Source organism: Halichoerus grypus, chromosome 12 (genome assembly GCF_964656455.1).
Source record: "Halichoerus grypus chromosome 12, mHalGry1.hap1.1, whole genome shotgun sequence".
NCBI classification, from domain to species: Eukaryota; Metazoa; Chordata; class Mammalia; order Carnivora; family Phocidae; genus Halichoerus; species Halichoerus grypus.
In genome coordinates this window covers 102,588,040-102,611,985 of record NC_135723.1, presented here as the reverse complement: position 1 = coordinate 102,611,985, position 23,946 = coordinate 102,588,040, and the positions used below count along the sequence as shown (strand labels likewise).

The 23,946-nt window shown below is 49.5% G+C and overlaps 1 protein-coding gene and 1 pseudogene across 4 annotated transcripts in view; one reads left to right on the top strand and one right to left on the bottom strand.

Moving 5' to 3' along the window:
• DPP6 (dipeptidyl peptidase like 6) overlaps positions 1 to 23,946 on the bottom strand; it is an 898,846-nt gene that overhangs the window by 654,981 nt on the left and 219,919 nt on the right. The window contains exon 1 of one of the 4 annotated variants that reach the window (XM_078059777.1): positions 22,084 to 22,735. The exons of 2 other annotated variants lie outside the window; for them this stretch is intronic. In XM_078059777.1, coding sequence (XP_077915903.1) covers positions 22,084 to 22,323 — 240 coding nt within the window. In that variant the 5' untranslated portion in view covers positions 22,324 to 22,735. Of the gene's footprint in view, positions 1 to 22,083; positions 22,736 to 23,946 lie in introns of those variants that run through there. One more of the 4 variants, XM_078059776.1, reaches the window with a different exon arrangement.
• On the top strand, positions 12,638 to 13,206 carry LOC118520835 (rRNA-processing protein FCF1 homolog pseudogene; annotated as a pseudogene).

Sequence of the window (23,946 nt, the reverse complement as noted above, 5' to 3'; positions counted from 1 at the left end):
GTCGGGGGCAGGCTCCGCCCCGTCTGATGTGCCCCTGAGGGGATCTGGGGCCCAGCTGACAGGCAGGCTAATCTCTGTCCCCGCCTGGTCCTACTCGCTGCCCTTTCCCGTCATGCCACCAGCGCTGCCTCGCTCCCAACTACGGGCCTCGAGAGGGTGACGGTCCCACAGTGTAACCGCCTAGCTCGCGCCCACAGCCCGGCTTCCGAGGGCCCAACGGAGGAGGGGCTCGTGTCTCCGTTCTGGGAACACCTGAGTCCGGGTACGGCAGAGGTCGTGACTTCAGTAGACACAGTGCCTTTGTCGCGGCAGAGCCAGCGGCTTGGTGGTTTGTGACTGTTCTGTGTAAATCACTTGGGCGGGTGTCCATCACTCACGACTGGAAGAGAATGGGCCAGCCCCGGAGCGGCGGTAACGAGAGGAACAGCAGTGAATGTCCACACGCAGGACGACATGAGCGCGTCCCGGGAGCCTCATGCCGTCCGACGTGCTAAGGGGCGAGGCCAACTTGGGGAGCTGGTGTGGCGAGCACACTGCGGCAGCGGGCAAGGGCGGTGGCCGTGCACAGACACCACGCGGCAGCCGTCCTGTGAGGCCGCCTGGGACGGTGGCAGCAGCAGTCTCGGAAGCCCCCCAGCCCGTGCTGTCAGCTCTGCAGTGACCCAATCCATGAGGGTGCCCTTGAGCGTTGGTAATGGGCCCCACTTGGGCTGGTGCCGAGCCAACAGGTGCCAGGCGCTTGAGCCACAGGTGCTAATGTGCAGAATGGGGGAAGGTAGGGCCGACCCACGGGAAACCAGGGCCCCGGCGCATGTCAGCCCCGCAAAAGCCCGTCACTACAGAGTGCCAGGTGAAGCTCATGGGCACATGAAGGCAGCGCCATTTTGGGAAGGGGGAAGGGCACAGCCTGGCCCTTGAAAGGCTGGTGGGATTTTACAGCAGAGGGTGGAAAAGGCATGTGGCTGTCAAGATGGGGGAATGGCCATTGGTGCAAAGCTGGAGACACACAGGGAGGCTTGATTATTTGTCTTCACGGAGCTTTTCAGTGAAGCCCAATGTGGGCATTTTGGGGGCATTAATTCAAGAGGCTTAAAAATTGCCTTATTAGCATTGTATCGATATGTCCTCGTAAAAATATTCCCTAAATGACAAACGTTCCCCCATCCCTTCAAGGTGATGCCTAATGTTAGTGACAGAAATGAAACAGAAATCGGATTTGCCCCAAACGGAGCTCAGGTGGACGGCTGATTATACCCGCCCCTCCCACCCCCTCCCTCTCGCCCGTCAGCCCAGCGCTTGCCATAGCTGGGCCAGAGCTGCTCGTGGACTTCCCTCCCGAAAGTCCCCTTTGCCTGTGCTCTCGGGTTCCACTCCTGTCTCGAGGACCCTGTGGCTCTAGATCCTGGCATCTTCCCTGGACCGGCCACTTCTCACTGCCTGACACGACTGCCTGCGGTGTCCCCTCTGTTAGCATTTCACGCTGACCTCCTCTGAGGCCCAAACCCGCGCTCTCCGCGGCTGCCCGGGCAAGCAGCCTCCCGGGCGGGGCGGCCTCTGGCCACGACACCTCCGCTGGGAGGTTCTTTACTGTCAGGGTCACCAGCTTTGATCCAAAGGTCACTCCAAGCCCTCGGGTTTCTTTTCCTACTACATGGGTGATTTAGCTCACCTCGGGTCTGCGGAGAAGTGACATCCACGTCTATGCCCATGCTCTGCTTCCCCACGTCTGCCCCCTCTGAGTCAGGAGTCTGCAGACTTCGTCCCACGTGCTAGCCCTGAGCCCTGACCTCATGACGAAAGCTGTGCTGGAACGCAGCCGCACCTGTTCACCTGTTTAGGGTTAGGGTTAGGGTTAGGCGCCGTGGACGGGACAGATCATATCACCTGCAAAGCCAGAACCATTCACAATCCGCTCTTCCAGACCAGTCTGCCAGTCCTTGGACCAGACCATGATCCGGAAGTCAGTTTTATCTACATGTCTACCAGTTTTGATGATTTTCTATTTCAAAAAGCAGAGAGGGGCAGGCATTTTATAAATGATCCAGAGAAGTGTGTACTTTCCAGCAAGTCACGATGTTCTGCCCACACCCAAACACGTATGTGTGCTCTACGTCAGACATGAGAGCTCCGAGGTGAGTATGACATGCCCTTGCATTTGAAGATCTCTGACCTAGCGACCAGACCGGATGTGCAGAGAAGCCATCTCGGTGAGGACACTTCATGTACGATACCTACTGCCCGGAGCAAAGAGGACGGAACCGCTGAGCTGTCCTATCCTCAGTCTCCAAAACTCACCTCACAGGGAACTCGGCACCTGCACTGCCCATCCATCAACAAGGAAGGGTACGCACTGTCTAGCCGTGGAAAGGAACACGGGGACAGCCGATAACCGTGCACATCAAGGCATGGAGGCCAGACCGAGCATGGGATGTTGAAGGAAAAGCCAGGGGTCAGGCGGCTGAGATGCAGGGCCCACAGAACGAGGCTCCGGATGGAGGGGCTGCCCCGCCAGCCAGGCCATGACGACCGAGCTCGAGTCCCAACCGACAGCCGAAATGGGTCATCTTGGGAGAGCCAACCTGTAGCAGGAAATGTCCCCCGAGGTGCACACGTACTCGTCTGACAGACTGGGCGAAACGCATAGCGAGGCGACGCTGCCTTCCATGGTATGTGACATTTTACATTTCTTTCTTTCCCCAATAAACTCTTCCCTCTTAGTTCTCATCCCCCAACACAGATTTCATCCACTGCCTGGGAAGGAACCGGAAACCTCAAGGGAGATGTGGCTGTAGCTTTTTGAAAGGACGCATCTTAACAATAACCTCGTTTCTTTTAAATTGGTCACAGCATGAAATGGTGTGTCTGGGAAAGAGACAATGAATAATGCAGAAATGCTAGGGACTTTGGGGGTGCCCTTTGAGGAGGCTGCTCCAGAGTCTCCTCCTTCTGCAGGCTTGGCCTTGGGAATGTATCATTTATGTCCTCATTTCCATCCTGGACCGTTTGTTAGGGGAAATAATGAATGAACAGAATGGCAGGAAGAGGCAGACAACGCAAATTCTGAGTCATGATCCCGTAAGAGGCTTGGCGCTGGACCCTGGAGGCTCCTGGAGTGGTCAGGACAAGGAGTTCTCCTGCCCTCCTCTGGCCCCGGAGAGCCCATGCCCCATGCCCAGAGGAAAAGAAAGAAAAAATAGGCAATTTCCTCTGAGGTGCGGTAAATGGTCCCACAGCTGTGCCCACAGGGTGTTCTAGGAGACTGCTGCAGTGACATTAAATCCAGATTAAGGGACCAGGATGGCTTTCAGGAAGAGGGGACATAAAGTGAGGCTCCCTCCCCTAAAAGCTTCCAGCAGAACAGCAGAAAATAAACTGTAGCCCAGTTTGCAAGGGGGGGAAGGCAAAGCATCGTCCGACAAAGAAATTCCTATACCCACATATGTGCAGCGAGTGTCCGACAGGGACTAGCGATCACAAGCATATGGACAGAAGTGACACGTGGCCAGGCCCACGGACAGAGGTGCAGGCGGTGCTGGGGGGGTGGAGGGGACTGGAACGTCCCCTGCAGCCCCAGGACCCCCTCCCCATGGTGCTTGCTAGGGGTTCTCCCGGGCTTCAACACCCTACCACTTCAAGTGAGGGGCGGTTCCTGGCATCACCCAGCCACGCCTCTGGGAACAGGTTTGGGGCAGGGAGGTTAGGGCTGGCTTCCCAGGAACCTCCGCCCCTCCTGCGAGTGGTGAGTCCTCGCCCTGTCCTGCCCTCTGGCTCCCACATGCCCCACACCTTAGGGGCCGGGGAGAAATAACGAGACCAGCACCTTCGCACACTAGGAGAACCAACCCTGGTTCTAGGCCTGGATGTGCTGTTGTCTCAATATCTTCAAGCATGAGATTCTGGACACTTAAGACACACAGGTTTTCTGCTTGCAGTCTGAAAACTCTCTACTCTTAACTTTATTTTCAAATGGCCCCACTATTCATGTTTGCAATCTATCTGGAATAGGAAGAAAGAAGTCAGAAATATAAATGAAGCCATGCGTCCTCCTGCCACAGGGACCCTGCCAGCAGCCAGCACCAGTGTCCTGACCAGCAGGGCGAGAGAAGCAGGCGTGTGTGCCCCGGGGTTTCACTGTCACACAGTTAGCTGTCTGGGTTCCCACACCAACACAGCATGCAGCATCTTAGAACAGCGCCTGTCAGAATGAAGTGAGACGTCCAGAGAAATGAGAATGATGTAGACACCTCAGGGTTTGGCACGTCTCACTGCCGTTCCCTAAGCCTGATGGGCACTAACTAACCTAAGACAACCCCTTTCCTGTTCACTGCATCCAGCTGAGATGTGTCCCTGCCGGGCGGCACATCCCCCAAAGCACCATGCGTCATAATCTCACCATGGTGGCTGTCCTAATTATTTATACCCAAATCACTCCCCTCTCTTCCTCCCCCCATTGCTTTTCCCCAAGGAAAAGTCACCAAAAGAAACAAAAAAAAAAAACAGAAAGCACCAAGAAAACAGCAGTAATGATCCCATAATTGATCCACTGAACAGAGCAGAGTCGTCAAATTTAGTGACAAAGATATTGTTCCTTAAAATTCCAACAAGATGGGCAGTAATCCTCCAAAAATTTTAAAGGACCTAGAAGCTATATGCTTTGAGACAAATGTCAGTAAGTCAGTGTTACGAGTTGAATTGTGCAATATCCCCCTTCCACAAAAAAAATAAAGAAGATATGCCGTCCTAGCCTCCGGCATCTCAAAATATGACCATATTTGGTAATAAAAACACTGTAGATGTAATTAGTAAGGTGAGGTCACGCTGGGGTAGGCTGGGCCCTAAATCCAGCGTGCCCGCTGTCTTTCCAAGGAGAAGGGAAGAGACACACAGGGAGAGCCGTCGTGTGAAGACAGAGGGAGAAGGCTGGAGGGACGGGGCCACAGCCCACGGCACGAGACACCTTGATTTCAGACTTGGGACCTCCAGAACCGTGAGGGCGTGCATGTCTGTTGTTCTGAGACACCCAGAACAGTATTTTGTCAGCAGCCACAGAAAACTAATACCGTCAGAGACAGGCTGCCTTCCTCACCGGGGGATGAGGTCAAGTCACCAGGGAGAGCGGTCTGCGGGACCCAGAGATGGGGAGATCTCCTCCTCCTGACACATAATCTGCCCCCAAAATCCAGCTACTGCCGCAGACTGACACAAATACGTGAGAAATCCTGCCATAAACACAGCTAGTTCAGGTGCTAACATTTGGTGTGACATTCTTATTTAAAGCAAATAAGGTGAGCTTTAAGAATTCAGCGTTTCCCAAACTTTTTCAGCCATGAATGCTTTTCTGCACAAGCAGAGATTTTTAAAAGAACAGCCTGGAAAATCCTCATGCATGGTTTCCCCTAAGCTCTGTGTTAACAAAGACCCAATCTTATTTCAAAGGAGCTGTAAAGCTGACAGTTAAATACATACACATATTACTGATGTTAAAAGAATTAGATTAAATTAGGTTCTTCATAATTGTATTTTTAAGTGAAATTTTATATTCTACCAGTCACCAGATTTTTGTTTGAATGTGAGCAGAGGCCAGTCCTGGAGCCATAAAGCCTCGGAGACATGCCAGGAGCTGATGATTCTGAACAATCGGATGTGCTCAGATGTTGAGCAAGAATCGTGTCATAAAAGGAAACATGGGCTACGCTCATCCCTAAGAGCAAGGCTGTCAGAACTCCTGGGAGCTTTTCCAAAGACGGACACAGACTTTTCCTTCTCATTCCAGCCTGGCTTCCCTGCAGCTGGCACCTTGCCTTGTCGGTGAGCTGGGTCAACCAGAGAGTTTTCTGCAGTCTTTCCCTAGATGCATTTCCATTCTCTACAGCATTGCAATGCATGTCTCCTTGCGAAGGCCCTTCTCGGAACGGCAGAGCTTGGAAGGCAACAAGCCCTGAGCAACACGGACCCAGACAGTGAGACAGTGCCAGGGACGCTGCCAGGTCTCCCCAGAACGCTCATGCGCACAAGCCGACACCTCCCTGTTCCAGGCAGCAGGGTTACCATCGGGCATTTCACAGAAATACACCTTTCCACAGCGTTCCCTGACCCCATGAGCCAGTTCCAGGCTACTTTGATTCTGAAGATCTCCAAGTCTGTAGAAAACTCTCCAAAGACTCCCTGAATGTCAAGTTGGCTCCATCTGTGTCATTTTGGGAAGAGAAGAGTGTGCCGGTTGAGGGCAGAGACTTCCCAAACTCAGAGAGCTTCAGAAACCACTCCAAGTGAGGACGCAGCTGATACACCGGGCAGGGGCGGGGGGGGGGGGGGAGGCAAGGGCCTGGTTTTGGGAACCTGAGTGAGGAGACTTCTGGAATGTTTTAAATGAAACCATTCATTTCCTTATGTTGTCGACATAACTGCTAATAGAGGACAGGTCTTTGAAAGTGAGGCATTACGGTGAAGCGTTTGAGAAACGCCATGAGAAGGGGTTTAAGACCACTGTTCACAGAATGTTCTTTGTTTTTAAGGTCACTGCAGTCAGATCCGTATCTGGTCATGTTCCACTCTGTTTTCCACTCTGGTTCCCAAGGCCACGCCTGCCAGGGATTCGTGCTACAAATTCTCAGGCTGAGCCACCTGCTAATGTCCTTGCTTCGCCTGTCAGCTGCCTCGGTGGCGATTCTTACACGTCTTCTAGTTGGGCCCGTTCTGACCACTGTCCTAGGCACTTACCACGTAGCATATTTCAGATTCTCGATCACAAAAGGGGCTCCAAGAGAAGCAGTGTTTCTCAACAACCGTTTCCTACTTGAATTTTAAGGCAGCGCCTGGCCCTGGAGGGTCTCCATGAGTGACCCTGGTGAGCGAGTCTGTCGAGATGACAGCCCTCGTTGCTGATCTAGGGACTGGACTGTACTCTCATCTACTGTCCTCTTGGGCGGGGAGCCTGACTTAGGACCTCTTGTTCCAAACTCCTGTGTTTCCTCCAGGAATGCCACACAGGGCTGACGGAGCACAGAGCCACGCTGAGGGAAAGGGTGTTAACTCTGGCCCCATTGGCCCATCAGTCCAGCTGTCATAACCAGACCACTCAATTAAGCCACCTATCGGGATTACAGGTAAGTTTCAAGTACACGGGATCAGTTAATATGCAGTGCACATGTGATCATGGGGGGCTACTGCCTTCCCTCTCTCTCCACACCTCCAGCTCCCCTCTGCTTTGCCCTGAAGGCACACCAGCATCCACCCTTCCTTTCCAGAATGACAACATCTTACAATAAGGACCCCATACCATTGCAATTATTTGTGGCATGCCAGGTGGTATGCCAAGTGTTTCTCCCATATGAACTCAAACTTCAAAACAAACTGGTGAGAAAGATACTGTAACTGTTTTGCCTAATTTTATAAATAAACAGAAGTTCAAAAGCAGGGAAGTAACTTTCTGGGGTTCAACAATGGGTAAATGGTGGCTGAAGTCAGAACGGAGGCTCAGGCAGTGTGAGTCCCGGGCAGAGTCCCCACCCGCCCTGCTACCCTGCCTGCCAGGAAGATGCCAGGGAGGCGGGCACACCAGCCACCAAACAAGGACACACAGCCCCCCTGGCGGTGACGGGATGTGAGGTGTGTGCTGGACTGAATTCTACGCGCAACGCTTTTGTAAACACTCAAAGCATCTCCGTGTGCAGCCCTGCTGCTATCTGGGCATGAACGGGATAATTGGGCTGTTACTCAGGAAGAGCTCATGTCATACCAACACACTATTTCATGTGAACTTGTACAAACAAGTACATATTTCAGAAGTCAGTTACCGTAAGGGAGGGGCCGAGGTCCACGAGCTCTCGTTCCTCCTCCCCCTGGTGGCTCTCATCAGGAACCCTAGGGCTCGGGGAAGGCACGGCTGGAAGATCAGATCTCCAAACCAAAGCCTGGGGCCTGCCTTCTACGATCCGGTCACAGCGGGCATTCACCGCTGACATGGCACTAAAAGCACACGCTTGGCCTTCCCGGTTGAACTCCGTCTGCCCCCCACACTGCTCTGTACTCTGCTTCTGTTTGCCGAGTGAGCTCTGAGTCTTATCCGACAGGTTTCCCTCTCTCGACTCTTGTCAAAGACCCAGCGGCCTCACTCCTCATCCTGGGCCATTCGTGTGTCTCCCACGATCGGCAGGCGGGTGACTGCGCTCCTGCGTGAGAAGCTGAGTGTGGTGGCACCGGGACCATCCCAGTGCCCCCGAAATCACAAACCCGACTCCTCAGAGAGGCAGAGGGAGGGATGGCGGAGGACCTGCTGGGTGGAGCCCCGGCCTGGGTTGCTTCTCCAATGGCCGGCAGCTCTGCGGGCGTCTGGAGCTCACTCGGTCCTCTCGGGTGTGGAGAGCCGGGTGGGGGTATGCACAGACCCTTCTCTCTCCCTGGACTTGAACTGGATGAAAACTTTGAAACTTTGGTGCATTAACTCACATTCCTAAAGTGCTCATAGCAGAAAGCGGGCTTTTGTGAGGCTTTTGGCCGTAAGTGTTCGGAGGCGCTTTGATGACTTCAACGCAGTGGTCAGAGAGCTGACCCTGCATGGCTATGCATCTCCTTATTATCTGTTGCATTATCTTTCTCTAACTCCATGCACTTTGGCACCATCTGACGCCTCCAGAATGACACATGCTTATCAGCGTGTCTTTGGATGAAGGATGCAGCCTTCCTGCAGGTCTCTGATGACCCCTTTAAAGTGTGCCCGGGACACAGGCCATATCCCAAGGGGACGGCCGGTGTGCCTTCCTCGCTGTTGTTAAACAGCTCAGCCCAGTTTGCTGTGGATTCAAGAGCACTCATAACACATACTTACACGCCAACCCCGTCTGGTGACAGGAACGAAAATCGCCAATCTTCATTTTGCACAATTTGGTTACAGAGACTTGAATCCAAGTGTCTCAGCGCAGCCTTGAGCCAGGGCTGGAGGGGAGGGCCACCAGCCAGGCCACTCAGCCGGGCGGAGCAGAGCTAAGTCAGGATCAAACAGGGGGTTCGGTCTCCTGTCTTCACCATCTCCTAACTGCCAGACAAGTCCTGACCGTATTATCATAAAAATGGGCGCTGTAGGTAGCTAGGAGCCCCAGGCAGTTTCCAATAGATTACAGAATCCAGGAATCATTTTTCTGGCAAAAACTGAGCATTTTGGTCTGGGAACTTTAGTATTTTTCTAAGGACACACAGTTCAAAAACACTCTCATGTGACTTTCCAGCTCCCAGATTAGAGAGACGGTCACAGTGTCATGGAAAAGGGAGCTGTGGTCTTTCTCTTTCACTTAAATTGAGAATTAGGTAATACAATTCTAATCAAAAACAGCTTACCATATTCTTCTATGTAGAGGTCTCTCTTCTCAAAGATCTGCATTTTCCCAGATGGGACCTTCTTTTCTACTACTTTTGTGGATAACCACAAAAAAAGTCAGCAAGAACAGTCATACATAGAAAATTTATATTTAACTCATACTTATTTTTAAATTCAGACAAAATAGTACAAATGCTAAATACTGACATTTTAAGCAGGTCTTCCCAAAGTAAATCCTACTGTTTCCCTAATAACTGTTTTATCTTCTCAACTGTAGACTTAAGTTGGACCATCAGGAAGAGGCTGTTCAGAAGCAAACAATAAACGAAATCCTGAAAAGGAGAGAATCTATTTGCAGACCATTGTAAACAGCCACGTACAAGGTTCAGAGCATGAATTTTAGAACCTCTCAATTCCAAAAGAAGTTTTGAGAACAGGATTCAAGGAACCTGATTATTCAGACAGAAGCAAAGAGAGACTTTTCAGGTAGGATGCCACTCATTCACTCATTGTTCGACAGTCACTGAGAACCTTGGACGTAGTAGGCACTGCACTGGGTGCCTGGATGCATCGGAGAACAAATCAGCCAAAAGTCCTCATACGAGTTCAGCCAACATTCTGATGGGGGCAGGGGTGGGGGGGCAAAAATAAAACAGGCATAAAAAAGAAAATTATATAATATGCTGGAAGGTGATAAATACCTTCCATTTGAGGGGGGGGATTATCAGGGGTGATGGGTGGGGTGAATTGCAATTTTAAATAGGGTGGGCAGTGTAGACGTCACTGAGACTAACACCGCAGCAAAGCCTTGAAGGACACCTGGGAGCAACGTTCCAGCAGACAGAGCGGCCAGTGTGGAGGCTGCAGGGTGAGAGTGGAGAGGCACAGTGCCGTGGGCCCCTCAGTCATTGTAGGAACCTTGGCTTTTACCCCAAGAGAAGTGAGAAGCCCTTGCAGGCTTCCCAGCACAGAGTGGCCGGTGGCTGTCACATGGGGCAGGGGATGCTGAGAGCAGCCGTCCTAGCGAGGTCAGCGCACACGGTAACGGGCTTGGCTTGCTGACCATGAACTGGGTGGGCAAGAGGAAGCAGATCTCGGATGATGATGGGGAAACCTTCTCTGGGAGTCCATTAAAGTAGGAAAATGGTGCCTGTAAGAGGAAGTGGTTGACCCTGAGGGGAGGGCCAGAAATGACGGCTCAAGGTCCCCTCCTGCTTCAGAGACACTGCGATCAACCCCAGGTGCAGTAAAAGGCTTTAAGAGTAAGACTGCTTTCTCCTCAGCTGTGGTGAAATAAAGGAACAGAGGTGACATGGCCAGAAAGAGCATGGGGAGGCAGGCACGGGAACACTGGGATTCTGCTCAGGTGCTCTCCTTGTACCTGCAGAAACAAAGGCTCCGCTGATTCATATGATCCCGCGGAGCCACAGGACAGCAAGGAGGAAGCACAGGGTGACTGAGTGTCCAGTAAGGCCAGCCGCACAACAAGGAAGCCAGACGGCCCTGCTCATCACCGCCAGCTCCCGTTTCCATAGAAACGGCACCCCTGTCTCCCAGGGCAGCCCCCTCTCCCCTTAATAGATAACCAGTCATTTGGGGGCTGAATTTGAGAAGAACTAAAAACCTAGAAAAAAGGAAGAGAAATCCATGACACGTTTCCACACACAAAACGGAGATTAACTGGTCATCAGCAGGATGCTGATTGGGGAGAAAGCGTATGAGGCGAAAGCTAGACGTTTTTGCTGACATTTCCTATTATTCAGACGACGAGACCCTTCAGTTCCCTCAGTGCAAATAACCTCATCCTGAATCCACGAAGATGGAAGAGCACAGCATACACGGAGGACAGACTCGGACTGAGACTGCTCTCCACACTGGGAACCTGCAAAGCCTCCCTGTGTGAGCTGCTACTTCTCTGACTTGAAGGGTTTCCCACCAAAGGCCCAGAGCCTCGACTCGGAGGCTCACCCTTAGCAACATCCTGCAAGCCAACGTTGGCTTCCGCCACGGCTATCTAGAGACCTACCTAAGCACCCCTCCTACTGCCCTGTCCCTCCACCCCCGACCCCCACACACCACCAGCACGGGCCCCTGTCTTTCAGGGAACTGGTCCCACTTGCCCCCCAAATAAAGTAAGTGACAGAACGGGTAAGACTCATGCCCTCCAACATCTGTTGTCCTCCAATTCAGTGTCTTTGAGGACTAAACATTGTAGTGAGAAACGCGAAGGCAGAGTGAAACTTCCTGACAAGTTTAGCGAGTGTCGGACCTGCCCGAGCTGACGGTGGAATCGAGGCCCAGACATGACGATGGGTAAGCCATCCGCGCTAACGTTCATCCGCTGTACTCGTCAGCCCCAGCTAGGTCATGCTGTAGTGACATCATCTCTGTGGTTTACACACCGAAGTTTGTATCGTTCCCACTGAACAGCTGCTACTGAAATACTGCTTGTTTCCACGGCAGAAGGAAGGCGAGGGCACAGCGACTCCGGTGCTGGCTCTTAAGGGTTCCACTTGCAAGTGCCGCATGCACTGCCACCCCCGTTTCCTCAGCCCAAGTAAAGCACAGCCACACCGCACTCAGGGCGCAGAGGAGCACAATCCCCCCGGGGGGGCCACAAGACCCGGAAATATTGCAGAGCTGCCCCGATGACCCCGACGCTCACCCACGGGAGAAGCCAGGCCTCTTCCAACACCCAGCTTGAGTGCCAGTTTGAGGAAATCTAACCCAACCTGACTTCTCTGCTCCATTCCTCCACTCCCACCCAGTGGCGTCTCCTAGCCATCCTTCCACCAAACCGTTATCCTCATGTAAGCTTTAGGTGAGCCCCTGCTCCTGACGGGCTGTCATTGTTGGAGGCATGCACTGGAGTGGGTGGGAAGGCAAGTGTAGAGCTGCTAACAGGGGCGCTCACTTGGGATTCAGCAGTTCACACTCCCTCATGCTTGGCCATGGACAGCAGCCATTTGCAAATGGGAAAAGATAGGATGAGCATGATAAAGAGGATGTAAGAGCTCACCTGGGGAAGTAGCTAGGTATTCTATACTGTAGCCTAAGTGTCCTAGAAAGCTACAGCAATCCCCCCCATGAAGATTCCTGAGAGGACCTGTAAAGGTGGGCAGAGAGGAAAGTCATCTTTGAGGCACGAGCAGAAGGAGAAGGAAGACGGGACCACATGGCTCTGTCTACTGCAGAAATGTGAGAGCAGCTCTATCTTCTCTCAGAAGCTATGGCGATGAGGATCAGTGAGCAGAAGCTCCAGGTAAGCACAGATCAGGAAATGCCTCTCCAGAAGAAACAAGAGTGAGGCATGAACACAGGAAAGCAAGAAAGTATGCAACCATGAAGAGAATGCTTAGTCTCCGAGATCAGACGCTTAGAGAGAAGGTTAGATTAAAACCCAAAATAGAAAGATAACAATCAAGGAAAGAAAAATCCCTCAACATCCTTCCCGCTTATTCTTGCAATATAACATACCACTGGGCCCACCTCACCATATCCTGGCTGATACCAACTTTATCAACTTTTCCATTAAAGCCAAACCTCACTTAGTACAGTCAATGACAGACCGTCTGACTGCCAACTGCATCCCTTGTATCACTGACGGTGTAATGGCTGAAATTGAGAAATTGGGGCAAATGGATCGGGTGGCTCTAAGGATTGCCAAGGATCCAAGATTTGAGCAATTACTGTGCACACACAGAAGAACCTATACAGATGACTGCTTAGGACAGAGAGTAACTCAGCACAAGTGTTACCTTGTGGTCAGGTTACCTTGACCAGGACCTTAAATGAAGATCTGGAAGATCCCTGGAGTTCCCGTCATGTACCTTTCTAAACATAGATACAACATTGAGCTGATGTCAGATGATTATGTGGCCCCTTGGTTCTAATTCTTAAAAGTTAAGAGTTCCTCTGCTTTTACCAACTTTTTCTGTTGCCAGTTCATATAGCCATCTGCTTCAGCATGAATTATTCCATCCACTTGCTCTGTTATGAGATGAGTATGGCTAAGTACACTCACTCACTCTTTTTAAGATGCTATTTATTTATTTGTCAAAGGGGGAGTCGGGCACAAGCAGGGGGAGCTGCAGGCAGAGGGAGAAGCAAGCTCCCTGCTGAGCAAGGAGCCCGATGCAGAACTCGATCCCAGGACTCTGGGATCATGACCTGAGCTGAAGGCAGACACCTAACCGAGAGCCACCCAGGCGTCCCTAAATACACTCACTCTTTGATGTTGTTTTGAAATTGATATTTTGTAACATTTTGTTGCATCTTTTTATAAATCAGATGATTGCTCACATAAAAAAATTGGAAAAGAAATGTATTTCTAGTAATTGGAGCCATTCACACTGGGGTGGGCTCTGTTGTGGGGCCGTGAACAACCTGCAACTCTAAAAGGTCTTACAAAAAGATAACTTCACCTCTCAAAACTTTTATAAAGGTTTCTCATTTTTCTTGTTTTTATTTTTTTAATGGGATTTTGCATGAGGCATATGAAAGGTCTGAATAAAGTTTAGAAAATTGAATGTACTGGGGAAAATGATTAGGGAGACTGGACGCTGGTGTTTTCCCTCCTTTAATTTCTGCTGTGCCCCCTCCTCTCCTTATAGGATGCCCCTTATTTGTGGTTCTTCCCACCCACTGCTCACTTACTCGGTTCCCACCCCCTCCCCCACTGACTGATGCCATCTTAAATACATCAGGGATACAATGTATAAAGTATGATGGATACACACAATTATATAAACATGTCACGGCCCACACCACAAAGATCCCATTGCTCCATGAAAGCTGCTGGATGAATTCCAGTAGTTCTGTCTTTAAAATAAATCTTCCCAAACAGTAAACAACAGGAGATAGAAAAAATTAATTGGTCTTCTCAGCTCCAAATTGGGGAAGATGCCTATATGCCCTATTCCACTTTTTTTTTTTTAACATAAGCACGTTAAGATTGACCCAAAATTATCCAAGGTACGAGTTGATATCAAATGAAATCGGAGTGCTATAGGATGTTTACACATTGAAGTTTACACATAGGAAGTTTACACATTTTTACAACAACTGTGATGCCCCAGGAAATCCTTAAGTTCCTCCCGAATTAAAAAAAAAAAAAAAGTGTGTGAGAGTGTGTGTTTCCCTACCATGAGGCATATTGCTGGGATGATCTTAATGCCTTCAAGTCGTTTATCTACATATGCAGGGTGAGTGAAAGGAAGTTTGTCATTTTTCAAGTTCAGCCCTGTGTTGGGCCCTGAGAATGTTGCATTTGTAGCTACAGGAGCCTCCCTTCTCCCAGGCAACCTTACGAGTTCTGATCGCTGCCATCCGTCCCCAGCACCTGCTGCTTGCTCCACCGCCACCCAAGAGGCTCCGACTCCGGGAAGCAGGGTTTTCACCCCATCTGCACCTCACAGGCCTTACTGGCTTCCAGGCTTCCTGTAAAGTTACATCTGTATCTATTTCTTTCTCACTCGTGGGGCAAAATTGAACATGTCCAGTGCTCCAAACAGATCTGGTTGCTGCTGGAAAAGCAGCAAGAAAGACACAGAGGGAAAAAATAAAACTATTGGGGAAACCAAGTCAGGGCAAAATCTTACACTACGGTGGCCAAATGGTTTTTCCCTGTGGCAATTAGCACATCCATTTGGAACCAAATTAATTTAGACTGTTAGATTTCATAATGTTCATACTTTTTAAACTCAGTGATATAATTAAGTTAATTCCTCCACTCAATTATGGCACCGCAGCGTATACTGAGAAGAACACAGGGGAGAATGGGAGGCTGAGTTTCTCTGAGGTCCAGAGAACACAAATGATTTGCCAAATACTATTCACATAATTACTTGTAGTCTTCTCATTTGTAAAATTAGAGGTTATCAAATTTTAAAATGTTCTATTTCAGATAATTTCACAATGCTAGATCATTCTAAAGATAAATGTCCCAAAAGTCATTAACCAGAAAGGCTGAGTGGTTTTCGCTCCCCCCTACCTTTTTTTTTTTTTTTTTTTTGACTTGTACATAAAATCAAACCCACATGCTTAAAATGAAAGCAAATCATACCATGGCACATGGGCAGTCAGTGCCCTTAACACTAAATTTATTAAGCAGAATTTAATTTTGAGAGGATTACTGTACATATTATTTTTATAGGCAATGCTCTATGAAAGGGATCAATATTGTATATTGCAGAGAGGCATTCCGCATTCAGTTGATAAATGCATTGTTATCATCAGAGTAATTAAAAGGAACGGGGTTATATACAATCAGCATGTACATCTTACTCAGCAACTCCTGCCAGTTGCTTGCAAAAATTAAACTCATTAATCATTCTGACTCTACAGAAGAAAAAGCTTTAGGTAAAAAATTAAAAAGCTCTATTTTATGGAGAAAAAATGTCCAAAGCCGACATCTAGAGAAATTCCTGTCTACACAGTGACATTAGAATATTAATCTCATGTAGGAAAATGAGTTGATTCCATTGTCAAAAATATAAATTGATATTATGTTATTCTAATGCTTCAGAATTCCTTCAATCTACAGGTAACTTATACAAGTAAATTATTTAAAAGTGTGTGCTGGGGTGCCTGGGTGGCTCAGTCGTTAAGCGTCTGCCTTTGGCTCAGGTCATGATCTAAGGGTCCTGGGATCGAGCCCCGCATCGGGCTCCCTGCTCGGCGGGAAGCCTGCTTCTCCCTCTCCCACTCCCCCTGCTTGTGTTCCCTCTCTCGCTGTGTCTCTCTCTGTCAAATAAATAAATAAAATCTTTAAAAAATAAAATAAAAGTGTGTGCTGGCAGCACTAAAAAAAAAAATTAAAAAAGAAGAAAGCATGCCATATAAAGTAGGCTTCCGTGCCCACCTCAAAATGTCTTACTGCTACACAGGACTCAAATCCATGGTAAAGGGATAAAGCTCACTTTCCACAAACAACTTGGGCTTTAAGCAAACACATATTTTGTGACTGGCTCTAGAGACCAAAGGCTTGTTAACACACTGATATTTGTTTGCTTCATTCACAGTTGACAACTGACTCATCCAATTGAAAAGTAATTAGGTTTACCCTTATTAGTTTTTCAAGCCAACAGATTAGCTCTTTGTCAGTTAGGGTTTTCCTCCTTAGACAAGGTAACTCTGAAGACAGAATGAGGTGTATCTAGTGGTGCCTTAAAAAATACAAGGTGTGATGCGGAGGTAAGGTACTTTCGATGCTATGTTCGGCTTCACCCATCATTCAGCTAGCACTGACTTTGCTTATGTCACTAGTTTTACTTCCTTCAATCTAGACAATTTCCTACTTATGACTACATTCTCTGTGTTGAGACAGTAAGCAAAATCTTATATAATCTTCTTATAGATGTATTATCAGTTCAGCAAATTCTTTATAGACACAGAATTATATTTTCAAAACTTCAGGGATTATTCACTTTACCAAAACACCTACAGAGAGACTATTTTATGTGGTAAACCATTCCTATGCATTTAAAATATGCTCTGAAGTGCAAAAACTAAACTTTTCAGGAGAACAAGTACTGTCTCCAGCAGGGTGCTAGGATATAGTTTTATATGGCATTAAACTCAAAAGGGGACCTCAAAGCTTATCTAGTGAAATACTTAATGTAACAAAAAAGAAATAAAAATACTGAGCAAATGCCATTTGTATATGATTACATACATTGTATGTCATGCTAGGGGATGGAAGGATGGCGATCCTACCACTACAAATAAAGAGGTTAGGAGGAAAGGTTTCTAGAATATGCAGACATAAATAGAGGGGGAATGTTGGGGGTATATTCCATGTATCTATCTTGTCACCATCACAAAAACAATCTAGTATCTAGTTGCTTGACATGTGGAACAAAAGCTTGGAAGAGAGATCAAGATGGTGCTAAGGTCCTTTCAATTCTACAATTCTGTAAAACAGAAAAGCACAATATCTTCAAAAGAAATGCTAGGGAATGTATATTAGAAAAGAAAGCTACTTAGTCATCTTCTAATACAGACACTGTAGAGTATACTTGGCTCCCTTTACCTTCATTCTAATTTATCTGAGATCTAATTTATCTTTAGAAAGTATGAAAGGTAAAAAATAGAATAATGGAAACCAAACTATGGGAATGTAGGTTCTCCCACGATCTCACATTAAGGGTATGAGAAAATGAAAGAGATAGAATATGTAGGATTCTATAATGTAGAATATAATGAAAGACAACTTCAGAAAGAAAGAGGTAGGGCATGAATTCCAGCAGCACTGTGAAAAACATGTGACGCAAATGTTGGAAGTGCAGGGTGGTGGTTCCCAAGAGCAGAAGCTGTAACAACAAGGACTAAAGAGGCACCACACAGGGCATTACATCAAGTTACTTAGAGAATGCCGACGACATTTTGTGGGCAGTTTCTGCAGTGAGAACAGTAAGAACCTAAGTCTGCCACCGAGCTAGACAAGGAAAAGAGGATTGTCGATGACTTGTTAGTGGAATCCGTTGTAGACAACTTGATTGAGAAGTTGAATTGTAATAGAAGAAAGAAAAACAGGACTGTAGCCAGAGTTGGCAAAACAGACCAGTGAAGATGGTCTTCGTTTCCCTTTGTAGGCAGAGAAGAAGGGAGAACTGGTGGAGAAAGATTAAGGGATAATATTATTAGTACTGGCAACAACATATTCACTGAAACTGAATGAATTTCAGTGCTCAGCATGTAATAGCACTCACTTCGTAGGCACTATCATTATGAGGAGTGAAATGGGAATTCTACCTGTCTCCTCAAGTTAAAGCTCCAAACGACCCTGTGATATCTGTAGGTGAGGACACTAAGCATTGTCAAATCATTCATGAGAATAATGGGATCAAGTAGACAGTTGAAAGTTTTAGCATTTTTCTCATATGTTAGGGAAATAATGTGAAATTCAATATTTAAAAAATGAAAATTGGAGAAGAAAGTAATAAGGTAAACAAACCTATCTGTGGAGCCAAGCTACTTAAAACATTAAAGTTGATAAATACCAAGAAGAAATTCACAGGACATTGACATTATACCAATGAAAAACCAAAGTGGAGGGAAAGATGGTCTGGTTGCTGAAGAACAACCATCACGCCAAAGATGCAGGGTGATGAAACTGGCCCTGTCAGGCTGACAGACATCATAAGCAGGGGCTCGTTGCTCAGGGCCTGATTCAGCCAATTTGCTGATTTAAAATCCTGTTGTCATCGGATTTGTATTGTTAGGAAATCATGTGTCACCAAAAATGAGGAATACAGGAACATACTAATGTAACCTCAACAAGACTACCGCCCAAGGCCTCTAAAGTCCTTTAAAAAATAAAACAGAACCACTCAAGCAGAGGAGGCACAAAGTCCAGTATTTTAAAATCAGTCACAGCTAATTCCTATTGGAAATTACTAAATTCCATTAAAAGTCACTTCTAGCAACATTTCCTTTAAGAGTCAACTTATTTTTAAACCTACAAAATGAATTTTAATCAAAATAGCTATTGATTCCTCAGAGGGGTTGTCCAAGTAATTGACTTTATATTTAAATAAATTTAAGATTGATGAGGAAACTTCAATAGAAAAGATATTCTAGCTTTATTTCTATTTCAGAGCTAAACTTCACGTCTTAGAACTGACCCAACCAAAGCAGGCTTTTCTGGGGCTCTGGGAAGGGGGAACAGGAGTTCCCTTACATGTGTAGTTTGTGCAGATGGGCAATGCAATACTAGTTAATTACTCACTGTACAATCTCAGCATTTGATTTCTCTCTGCTAGATCTTGTGACTACCTTAAATTTTATTTTGGTGGGAATCACTTCTTTTCAATCATATTCAGGCATGTATGCATACACACATAAAGAGATCAAGGACTACATTTTATTTCCCCCTTTTTGGATGGAAGGAGGCACAAAGCCCGCTGGATTTTAAAGGCATGCTGTTTATCACTGTCTCGGTGACCAAGGCGTGAAAGCTGTTTCTGTACCATGGAACAGCTTTTCCTTACTGACAAGCCATAGAAGGGCAGTGAAGCCGCCAGCCCCAGGGTGTTTCAGAACCTCCGACAGCTCTCATCCTAGCAATGCGGCGCTCCCAAAAGACAGAGGGGCTCCGCTGCAGAGAATGCTTCAGCACGTCGGACAGTTCCCCGCCCCAGCAATGGGGCCTTCCCAAACTGCTGATAGCAGTGTTTTAAAAGGTCGTGCCAACAGGCAAAGAATAATGTGCAATGCATTCCTAATTAGCTGCACATCTTCTGGTTTACATTTGGGTAGCAAAATGATGGCTCTAAATTCTCTAATCTTGACAAGAGCTGGTATAAGAAAAGCAGTTTTTACATCTACTATCTTTTTAAACGGGTATCCCTTAAACAAAATGCAGTTATTGTTCCTGAAGGAAAAGTGATTTAATATGTACATCTATCCTTTGTAAATTTTTAGACATAACTTTTCCAGTTCTGAAAAGCCATTTCTGAGAAAAGCACACGAAGTTTTCAAGAAGTTGATGCCACATTAAGCTCTGTCATTGATTTGATCAGACATTTTAAATACATATATATGTATGTATTTCATAAAGACAATATATGCATGTACACTATGTTTATACCCACACCTACATAATAACACACACACACACACACACACACACACACTCTTCTGTATTTTTCAGGAAAAAACACTGATGTCAGGGCTTCCTGAATTTAAGTCAGATACCCTTAAGTCAGAGCCACATCAGCAGAAATCATTTGCAAATGTCAGATCCCTGATTTGTTCCTCAGTTCAACCCTTTGCTTATCTGAGAAACAGTTCTAGGCATATATCAAACTGAAAAGAAGGAACTGGAACTATATGCTCCAAACTAAGATGGAAGGGGGAAAAAGGAGAGAGATGGGTGGAGATCATCCGAAAGGAAATTCAGAAACTGTTGCCTTTCCTTTCTCCTAGCGACACCTAGAGCCTGTGATAGGGAAACTGCATTGTTCTCCAAGCATAACACAATTCCACAGTTTAAAGTCAGACTTAAGGCAAAAAGTGCATAATTTCTGTCTGCATTGCAGTTCAATTGTCTTCCCCAAGGTTCTCAATAGTTTAATCCCCCAGAATTTTTCACCAACCCCAATAAAACCCCTCCCCAAAGACTTCTAGTTCCTTGAACCAGATGTCTGAAGAATCCATGCATTTCCCTTAGGACCTGACCCACTGAAGTGAGGGACAGCTCTCCGCTCGCTATCTCTGTAACCAGGGGAGCCTGGAAAGGATCCAAAAGAAAATAAGAAAATGTCATGCAAGATCTGATACAAGCTGTGGGGTGTGTGTGTGTGTGTGTGTGTGTGTGTGTGTGTGTGTACACACAAACTGCACTTCCCACAAACTTTCATCATCCCTGTCTTCACATCTTCCATTCATAAAACAAAAACGACCAGCAACAACAACAAAACCTCAGGAGATTATTCAGAATTGTCCCTGTGAAAGCTCTCAACACCCGCCCCCCAACCTTGCACTATTAAAGAAAACCCAAATGGTGAAGCAGTGTGACCCAAGGCAATGAGCACAACTGTCTGCTCAGTGCAGGGACATGTACTGCCCTGGGTATGTCAGGGTAGGCTATCTGAGGCTTGTATGAGGACCTGTGCCCAGGTGCCCCCAGATAGGAAACTGCTCAAAGGTACACGCAGGGGGTTCCACAAGTCAACACACCCTGCATTTATCTCTACGGGCTCTACAGCAGCCAGGCCAGCTCTGCCTGCCAATCCAAGAGCTTGTCTGGGATTTTTCTCTTTTCCCCAGGAAGAGAACATCTCAGCAGGCAGTTGCCTCTCTCTGTGGTCCTCCCTGGCCCTTGGAATAGCTGGAAGGGATCAACAGAGGTGGCTGGATTCATCCATCTAAGCTGCCCGCTAGTGTCCTGACTGAGTCATCAGTTACTAAGGTGATATGCAAATCCAACCTTTGAACCAGGCTTCCAGCCCGAAGAAGAGTAGAAAACATGCTCCCTAAGAAGTTTTCTCCTAAAGCAGGTCTAAGGTAGAGCTGCTAGTCCAAGGCTAAGCATGGGAGACAGGCAGGACCTGACTCCCATCAGCAAAAATTGTGCTGGGCCCTGGGACAGGACGGTGGGCCTCAGATGCTAGTGTTTCGTGTCCCCCCCCCCCCCGCAAAAGGAAATCACCACCAACGCTATCAGCACTGGAGGGGAAAGTGTCCTGGAGAGGTGAGAAGTAGAGGCCATTTGAGCAAAGGGACAGCGTGGGGGAGGTTGAGAAGGGCACAATGCATAGATTCCATTGACAGGTGGGAAGCCTGGGATTTTTCTTCCCCAGTCTCAAAGCAGGGGGAAAAAAAAAGGATGAAGGAATGAAGGAAGGGAGGGAAGGAAGGGCGGGAAGGGACGGAAGGAAGGAAGGAAGGAAGGAAGGAAGGAAGGAAGGAAGGAAGGAAGGAAAATCAAGTTGTAAGCACAGACTGAATTCTCGCCTTAGGAAGCATAACAACCTACAGTAACCACAGACATTCACACACCCAGTGACGCCCCCCAGCCATCCCACATCCCAGCAGCACAACCCCACAGACGCTGCTCTCCCAAGCACCAACTCCTGGCCGCCGCCGCTGCAGACCGAGACCCGCTCTGGGACGGCGGTGACCGAGATCGGCGCTGAGGAGCGAATCTGCTCCGGGGAGGCAGGAGAGGAGGGGAGGGGAGGAGAGGCAGGAGGGCGACCCCGACCCTCGGAGATGCGGAGCTGCGGAGCGGACGCGCCTCCCCCCACCCACCAAGATGCTCTTACGTCCTCGTCGTCACCATCGCTCCGCGCCTGGTACTGGAACCGGGGCCGGCCACCCGCGCCGCCGCCGCCTCCGCCGCGCTCCCGGGGCGCCGCCGCGGCCGCCGGGGCTCCGAGGGGCTTGGGCCCCGCGCCGTCCTCCTCCGGCCCCTGGCCGCCCAGGAGGTGGCTGGCCTCGGGGGGCGCCGGGAAGGAGCGCGAGGTGTTGATCTTGCCCGTGAACCTCTGGTACAGCGAAGCCATCGGTGCCCGCGCCCTCGCCGGCTGCCTCGGGGGCGTTCTGTGCTGTGCCTGCCCCTCTCGGGCTCCCGCTCCCCACCCCCTCCGCGGGGAGAGGGAAGCAGCAGCAGAAGAAAGGGAAGCCGGCGGCTGCCGCTCCTCCCGCGCGCCACTCTCAAGTCGCCGCCGGGCGACTGCCTGGCTCGGCTCCTCCGCCCCCTCCCCCGGCGGCTCGGCGGGGCCGGGGGTCTGGGGCTGTGAGCTCTCCCTCGCTTCTTTCCGCTTTTCTCAACTCCTCGCCACGGCCACGGACGGCCTAATCAAAGGCACTGGAGAAAGGAAAAACCCCCCCAAAAAAATAAAGGGAGGGAAAATGCCTAGGCCCCAGAATTGGCACCACCTAGAGACCGGCGAACAGCCAGCGCGGATCTCAGCGCTCCCCCCACCCCGGCCCCTCGCGCGGCTCCTCCTCCCCCTCCCCAGCGGCCCCTCGGCGCGGCCCGGTAATGGCGCCGGGGTGGCAGGGGGCTGGCGGCGCGGGGGGGGCCGCGGGGGGCGGGGGCGAGCGGGGGGGCCGCGGGGCGGGCCGGGGGCTGGGCGGGGGCGTGCGCGCCGCGGGGCTCGGGGCGCTCGGAGCCCGGAGGGAGGTCGCACCCCTCGCTGCGCGGGAAGAGAGCGCGGAAGAGGCGGAAACCGCGGAGGGTTTGGGGGTACTCAGGCGTGGCAGAGCCCCGAGGGCGCCCATCCTCGGCGCGGGGCTGCGCTCTGCGTCCTCACGCTCGCACCCCGCGCAGCTGCAGCCTCGCCTCCTTCCCAGCGCTCCCCCTCGGGTTTCCCTTCCAGCTTTTCTTGCCTAACTTGCAACAACAGCCAAGACCCCTCGGGCCTGGGGGTGCTAAGTGGGGCGAGGGAGAGCGAACAGCAGGGCTGAAAAGGGAGATGGCTCGGACACACCGCTTTCTAAGGAGCCCTCCTTGCTTCCCAAACCAAGCTCGTCTCCGAAAATAGATTCATTTTCCTTCCCCCGGGCGCAAAACGAAGGGAAAAGCAAAGGTCGTGGAAGGCAAGCCAGGGAAGGCCTGGCGGAAGCCTTCCCAGCAACTCCGTGGAACGCTCCTCCCTACACTTCCCAACCCATTTGTGCACATCGCGAACTCCGTGTTCATTTTCAGTAAACAGAACAAGAGGCTGAAGCTTTTGGGATGCCGGCAACTTCTCCAAAGCTTGCTCCGCCCCCTCAACCCCCGACTGAGAGGAACGGACCAGGGAGAAACCACACCAAATAGGGCGCTGGGCTCCGGGTGCGCATTCGCGCATCTTGCTGCAGTAAGACGTGCTCCAGCGCCGCTGTGTGGAAAGACACCAACATGCCTGGGCGCCCGGCTCCGGCTCCAGGCGCAGGCGGCTTTCTCTCCTCCCTTTCCTGGGGTGGACTGCTCCCTCGGGGCCTCTGGGAACCTCTCCCTCGTTCTCAAATCCGCTCCTCCAACTTTCTTGAGGCTCTTGGGGGCTCTTCCTTCTCGTCTCGTCCCCATGTCCCTTTCCTCTTGTTTATAGACCCTCCAGCTGGGACAGATCTGTCCCAACTTGATCTTCAGCGGAAACTAGGACCTGAAACTCGGGAGGGAGGGGACAGGTGGAGGGCTC